This window comes from Branchiostoma floridae, chromosome 3 (genome assembly GCF_000003815.2).
Source record: "Branchiostoma floridae strain S238N-H82 chromosome 3, Bfl_VNyyK, whole genome shotgun sequence".
NCBI classification, from domain to species: Eukaryota; Metazoa; Chordata; class Leptocardii; order Amphioxiformes; family Branchiostomatidae; genus Branchiostoma; species Branchiostoma floridae.
In genome coordinates this window covers 32,295,516-32,303,307 of record NC_049981.1, presented here as the reverse complement: position 1 = coordinate 32,303,307, position 7,792 = coordinate 32,295,516, and the positions used below count along the sequence as shown (strand labels likewise).

Below are 7,792 nucleotides of genomic sequence, written 5' to 3'. Positions count from 1 at the left end.
TACCGCACACAGCAGGTAATGTCTCAATTTTTTTCACGCTACATTCATTAACGGAATTATTTAAGGTGTTTTTTCCCCAGCATCATTAGACGTTTTAACTACAACCCACTGTCAAACCACTTTATTTACACTGCATGTTTTCTCTATTGTTGTCAGATCCTCAGTTGGAGTCATCGGCTTCAGCATCTCCACCCTCCGCTTGGGCACTGGGGCTGGCTGTAAAGTACAGGAGTTTAAACGATGAGCCAAGAACAATATTGTTATGAAATATCATAAAGACAGTATATGATGATGGAAACATTGAAGAATTTGTATATAGTTTCACAGAGTATTTATCTGTTGAGGTATATTTAGATATGATCACGGTTTCTTACCAGTGATGCCACACGCCTGTAGGAACGTCTGGTGAGACTCTTCCCAGTACTTGGAGGCCAGCAGTTTCTCCCTGAAGGCGCGGGCTTCCGCGAACTCTGACTTGGCGTTCTTGAGGACGTCCTCGATTCTGTCTGCCCACTTCTCTGCATCAGCGTCGGTTGCGGTGTCTCCCTTCATATTGACGATACAGTGACGAAAGTTGGGCTGGTACTTCTTCGCCAGTTGGGCCACCAGTTCCGCGAGTCCTGACTGCTCTGAGATGAGGACGGGAACTCCTGCCGCGATGGCCTCCAGGCCGACCAGTCCGAACGGTTCGGCCCGGGACGGCATCAGGACCAGGTGACAGGCCTCCATGTCTCGGCGGACCTCCTCTTGAGTGCCGTACGGAAGCAGGGTGGGTTTGACCCGGCCGGTTTTCAGCTTCTCCTCCAGGATTCTCTTGCTCTTCTTGAAGTCGTTCTCATCGATGCCGCGGACTCTCAGCTTCAGTGTGTACTGATTATCAAGCCGCTGTGCCGCCTTGTCTATGGATCCTGCGGCCAGGTCGTGACCTTTCAACATCTCCACATTCCGCACCCTACCGATGGACAGAACAACCCTCTCTGGCTTCTCGACTTCCCCTTCTTCGCCAAATGTCACTGTTGCTTCACTGAACACCTTTGAAGGTTCAGGTAGGAAGATGTGGTGAGCCACGTGACTCTGACTGAGGAATCTGTCGTAATGGCGGTGAATGCGTGGTCCCACCGAGAAGACGACATCAGCCTTGCCAATGTCGTCCTGGATGCTGGCTTCCTTCCTCCCCACACCCAGGGCCTTCTCGTCACTCTTGTAGTGCTCCGTCTCCTCTGGCGCCACGTGACCGAACATGGCGAGCTTGGCGTGTGGAAATCGCTCTTCTTTGATCTTCCTCGCTGCTCTACTTGTGACGTCAACATGGCCCACAATGCAGCAGACATCTGATGGGATGTGTGGAAAGTGAACGCTGTGGTACACAGTCAGCCACTCTAAGGACGGCTTCGCGCTGCTGTCGGGATCTGGGTGAGGCGTGAGGAGTTTCACTCCATCTCGTTTGGCATCCCTCTCATCTTGTTGACTTGCCTCCAACACGGTAGCGTAGACCTTGGCACCCGCGTTGGTGATCATGCGGGCCACCTTGCGGTTGATGGTGGAGATTCCGCCCTTTGATGTGCCATACTCTGTGCTAACCAACAGGACAGAACATCTGCCTGGAATGCATTAAAAAAAACAATGAACATATTTTTGAAAGTAAAGTTGGATCACATATAGTCCTCTGTTGGTCACCTGTGTCCAAGTACCTGCTTGTTTGATATCATAGGGTCAACGCAGAGATTACTAGTATCATATGGACACTGTCATTTGTTGCTAGTCTTCAGAAAACCCCTTAGGCCGACAAGTGCTCTTTATACTGCACTGCTTTAGACAGTATGTTATTCATGTTGGCAATGATTGCGGGATGAACGTGGTAATATAATAAGTACTAGTGCTAGTGTAAAGTATGAATACAAGGGCAATTTTGTATTTAACATCACTGGAATAAGGATGAGCTCACTGGTACCCGAAGATGGAGTGGCCAGGTCTTGTTCCTGAAGCGGATGTTCTGAAGGCTCACCCGATGGTCTGCTCCCACTCTGACTGGTGTTGGATTCTGACAACTGATCGGGACGGTATTGGCCTTGGAACGGAGATAGGCATTATTGATCATAGAATTGATGTGGTCCATTTTGAAATAAGATATCGAAGACTACTATATTATACTATGTAATCGTAGTTTATGAAGAAAATGTGTCTTTTCCATTTCAACTAAAAAATTTCTATGCGATATTCGGCAACATTGACAATCCATGAATATAAGCTATTGATACGTGTTTGCTTCTATGCTAAATTCGTACATTCAGATAAGACATTAATAAAATCATGGCTTGCATATATCTTTAAGTTGGTTCCCTTCATCCGATAACTTTTGATAGTGCACATTGACCATAATGGTTTGATGATTTATTTATCAAATAGCTTTGTTTTGCGTTTCTCCTGTCCTTGTTCCTTGCTTTTTCAGGTGGGGACACGTCATTCAAATCATTTTGCTATCTTCCTATTCCATGGTATTCGTAGTCTATCATTATGATAGTATATTTCTTTGAACACTGATTGGGCTTAAGGGCATATCAATGGTACTTCGGAAACATAAATTCACTCGCAATTCAGTTTGACAAAGCAAGATCGCAAACAGACCCCATTTATCAACATGTATTCAACATTCAGCCAATGATTTTCGGTTGTTGCAGACTTACAAACTAAAACCAATACCAAAGAGGTGATGAAAACGATTTCATTACTCACGTTGCGGCAAAACGTCTCGCTGTTACGGAAGAAACAAAATGTTGGATCAGTAACAAAAAATTAGGTTTGTCGATAACATCAAGTAAAGTCATAACTAAAAAAGAATATAAAGAATAATCAATAATTTATGCGGTTCCTAAGAGTTCACCCGCACTCGATGACCCAGTAAAATCAGCTTGATTTCACACTTATTCTATATAAATATATGGATGAGAAGTTTCTATATTACACACGATATCAGTTTCTAATGTATGTCAGTCAGGGGTTGGTACCGAAACAAAATTGATTTTATTGTAAGACCTGTCCGAAAGAACGGACCTGAAAAAAAATCGGCATTTACACATTTGGGGGCTTATCGAAGAAAATGACAAGAGCGAAGTAGACTAGAGTTTGTAGTCATTTCTAAGTTTTACAGTCAATAGTACAGAGGCAGTCAGCCTTGTAGGATTTTAAAATGGAAGTCGAATACTCCACCAAACATGTACAGAAATGAACCATTGCTTTTAGTATCGCCGAGTGACAGTGTAATGAAAAAAAGTTGTTTCTTTACAAACCAATTTCCATAACATTTCCATAGACAATATATATAGCAATTTACAAGTTAGACGCTTGTCTTACCTGCTCAAAAGTCAGGCTACAGACGTCTTGGGTTCCCTTGTTTCTCTTGATTGTTACTTCGCCAATGAGAAACTTCTCCCTTAGTAAGATCAGTTGTACTTGCTGACCCCACTGTGAACGGCATCCAACTTCATCCACGATCACTGACTTCACAGTTTTCTCATGTTCGCTCGAAGCATCTTTGACGTGAACATCGATGCATTCGCCATTGAAGAGGCAAACTTGTGATCTATTGTCACCGCAGTGAACAAAACCTTCTCTGTACGGAAATGCTCCTTGCGACACACCGTCCTTACACAGAACGTGGAACTGTACGTCAGGTTTGTTAGCTGGTTTCATGTACGCTGAAAACCAGCATTTCAATGTGCCTTCCTTACTGCGATTTAGCATCTGTGTGACCAAATATTCCCCCGCCTTGACCGCTGCTGCTGTGCCTAACACTACTGGTGCTAAAGCTGGTGACGATGTGGCTGCGGCAATTACAGTGCTAAAGAGCACAAGAGGGACCCAGATTGGTACAGTGGTGCTGCATTGACTCAGACTGATCACAAGTCGGTCTTCTGTTTCACGGAGTTTAGCTTCGGAACTGATATCCTTCCAGCCGTTGATGTCATCATGATGAAGAATGATACACTTGTGATCCTCCGTGCCGGAAGGTCGCCATGTGTGTACCTCCACGGGCACCTTTCCCGTCAGCTTTGCGCCATGTAGGTTGACGTGGAAAGCAGGAGAAAACAAAACTTTACCCAACAGCTCACGTGCGCAGGCAGCTTCAGCATGTGACCATGGGTAGTCAGAGCTCCAGTGGACACCCTTACTTCTGATCAGGAGGCTTGGAAAGTCCACAGTTGAGAGTGTGACCTTCGTGTTCTGTTGTAGGGCATCAGCTGGTACAACAAGTTTGACAAAATGTGGAATCTCAACTGCTCCACCTATTTGCCCAATGTCAGCCTCTTCAGCCATCGGTTGACGAAGATTGGTCGCCCCTGAAAAAGTTATTTACGTTATTGCATGAATAGCAAAATTCTTGAAAATTCTGTACACACCAAAGTGTTTACTCGACTAACAGCATTCTCCTACACAGAGAGACCAACGTCGACATACTCCCTCTGGTCTCTCTGCTTTCCTATGTTACAAATTTAAGTATCTTGGGCTTCGCCACAAACCAGCTGTCAGCGAGTCAGAGAAGGCGCATTTGTGTTATCCAAAGGGAAACATAGCCATGCAATCGTCACAACGTTCTGCTCGAGGGCGGTTTGCAGTCGACAATCCATTTCTGCGTCGAACGTGTTGATAATGTGATCCGTTTTACCAAAGACGAAACGTCAGTCAAATAAAGCGATTACGTGCACAGTACTAGTACACTAGTCAACCTGATTTGCACTAATATATCATTTTCTTAGGGACTATATAGATTCGTATGCATTCTTTTTCTGACTATTTACCATTTACGATAAACTAATACTAAACACTAAAAATCACCATGTTTTTGATCATGTTATTATGAAACCTGCCTGTAACTCACTTACAACGATACTTATCAAATGACAAAAATGAAAACCAACTCACCAGGAATGTTTCGAACAACAGCATTCCAGCTGATACCAGCAGTGATCATGTCCTTCCGGAGCATTGTAAGATTGTCTGCAACGGTAAAAGAAAACATTCTTTGAGACAATGCTTGTCATATAGAGAGATCATCTGCCCTTTTAGACTGAACAAGGTAGCGCAGAACAAACCCACTTTCGTAATGAATTCTGAAACATAAGTTGATCACATTTGAAGTCTGGAAAGCTTACTCAAGGTCACATCCCCCATCACAATCTTTTGTTCTTTTGCCATGACAAAACAAAAGAAATCAGAGATAGCTTTAAATTGCTCAGGAAAAAGTAAAAGTCGTTTCGATATTCTATCAAAGAGGTAAAGTTGGTCAGGACATGAGCCTGGCAATAATATTGGACATAAAAATATTAGATAGACAGGTTTGCAATTTTATGTCTCATAGAAACATTTTGGAAATAGATAGGAGTACTCACCCGCTTTAATGTAGTCCAGTTTAACCATTGCCTTCAACAAGTCACGTGGTTTCTGTGAATCTTGCATTTCCCGTTTTAGCTCCCTGGATAGGGGGCATACTTGCAACAGTTGCTGGACGTTTTCCTCGTCTAGCTGGTCAGCAAGCCGCTCCAGCATTTGAGACTCGGAATCTAAACAACGATTAGATGTCATCAATAGGTTGCAATATTTAGGAATGCACAGGTTAATTTAGAATTACAAGGAATACAATACGCATCATGCATGCCCTTTCGTATTTTTCGTGGTAAAAATTTTGTTGACTCAAGATAAACCCAATGACACACTGGCTTCATTAGAATGTTTCTATCTAAAAGAAGAACTCAAAGAAATTGGAACATGTAAGGGACATATGTGAAAGTTGATATTGTGCATTACTATACATGCTCTCGTTTATCAAAAGTATGCTTTAAAATTTACCACAAAGGCAACACTTTTTGCCGGGGCGCCGAAGGCGCCCGGCTTTGTGCCCGGTTTAATGGTTCGTCCTTGGATGGGTCTGCTATGGTCGCAAAATGTACCGTGCGTTTTTACGACAATTCTCAGCCCTTCTCAGCCCTTCAAATAAACGCAATGTACCGTGCGTTTTTACGACAATTCTCAGCCCTTCTTAGCCCTTCAAATAAACGTTGTAAGAATACTGTTTATCCATGACCTCTACTCGTACAGAAAACATTGCAGCGCTCATTAGCAAAGTCTAGGAAAGGAAAATGTTTCTTGATTTGCAGTAAAACACTGGTCATGTAACATTTGAGGAGTTGTCGTTAAATCGCACGGTTCATTTTGCGATAGCGTTGACGGGTCCGGGTATTTAGCGGAATAACCCGGAATAACCCGGAATAACCCGGAATAACCTTAATAAAGGATGAAAGCTACCGAAATACAGTGTGCTTTGATAAGTTAAGATCGCAGAATGCAATATTTTGGCATAAAATAATGTATATATGGCCATGGGAACAAGAAATATTACGGTTATTCCGGGTTATTCCGGGTCATTTCGGGTTATTCCGGTAAATACCCTCACGGGCGTTGACGGTGCGGAGGAGGTGAGATTTTTATCGTACAGAAATTGGTACAGTTTGTAAAGTTATCTTTCTGGAATTCGGATGTATTAAAATATAACATTACATTCTAAGGCGTAGTGTCATGTGAGTAAAATGAGCACGACATTTGACGAAAGATTTTGTGGAGGGTATACAGTCAAGTTTATTGTGCAACGATTGGAACAGTTTACGTGCGGGTGGGAGGGGGGCGTGCGTCTATATATGCAGCTGCAGGAGGTCCTGCAGGACATTTTCGATCGTAAGAGTAACGTACAATTTGAAAAGATAGTGATCATGAATTCGGACACATTGAAACATATTTCCAAGGAACGGTATATAGTTTTTTTAGTAAAACCAGTGTGTGGGGATTGACGAGAATTTAGATAGTTTAATGGTGCACTGTGCTTGAGCCGATGCGAGGCATTATGCAGGGCATTTTTGATTGTAAAAATATCGTACAAGTTGAAAAGATGGATCGGATTCTAATACATTAAAACATACATTTCCAAAGAATAGTAGAAAACAACGGATTGTAGCTAACTGTTAAACAATCAGCAAAGCAGTTGGCAAGATGTCACACCTGAACTTTTGTAGATTTTTGCTTTTTGTTGGTACTAGTAAGATGTTATGTGATCAAGACAATATTTTCTTTCTGTTTCAGTGACGCCTTAGACTGTTCTCTGCTATATATACAAGTGACACAGTAATATACAGAAACTTACAGCTAGCAAAAGTCTGTACTCAATAAGATTTTACACAGTACACATTTATACTTCTTCTGCTGAAATCTACGCATTACATTTTGCATCCAACCAAAGAGGTTTGAAAGAGAGTCCTTGATCCAACCAAATTAGACCTTGAGACCTATTAACAGATCATTGATCACTGTGCATTTTGCACATACCAGACTCAATCGTGCCACTGAGCACTGCATTTTGCACACACCAGACCAATTGTGCCACTGAGCACTGTGCATTTTGCACACACCAGACCTATCGTGCCATTGAGCACTGTGCATTTTGCACACACCAGACCTATCGTGCCATTGAGCACTGTGCATTTTGCACACACCAGACCAATCGTGCCATTGAGCACTGTGCATTTTGCACACACCAGACCAATCGTGCCATTGAGCACTGTGCATTTTGCACACACCAGACTCAATCGTGCCACTGAGCACTGTGCATTGTGCAAATAAAGTCAAGCAAAGAACACATATATTGTGAACAATGTGTGAATCTATTTTATCGGGAAAATACCACCAAGGTGACATCATTTTCAGTGGAGATAATAGAGGCCATTTTCGCGTTAAAAGACGTGTACAG

General features: G+C 42.8%; 1 protein-coding gene across 1 annotated transcript in view; it reads right to left on the bottom strand.

Annotated features, from left to right (window-relative positions):
* Positions 1-360: 360 nt before the first annotated feature.
* The window catches only part of LOC118411847, a 21,977-nt gene continuing 14,545 nt past the window's right edge, over positions 361-7,792 (bottom strand). Inside the window, exons 10-15 of the mRNA XM_035814335.1 lie at positions 5,388-5,558; positions 4,921-4,995; positions 3,352-4,337; positions 2,734-2,752; positions 1,952-2,068; positions 361-1,601 (exon numbers count right to left, since the gene is read on the bottom strand). Of these exons, the coding sequence (XP_035670228.1) occupies positions 361-1,601; positions 1,952-2,068; positions 2,734-2,752; positions 3,352-4,337; positions 4,921-4,995; positions 5,388-5,558 (2,609 nt within the window). The remainder of the gene's footprint in view (positions 1,602-1,951; positions 2,069-2,733; positions 2,753-3,351; positions 4,338-4,920; positions 4,996-5,387; positions 5,559-7,792) is intronic.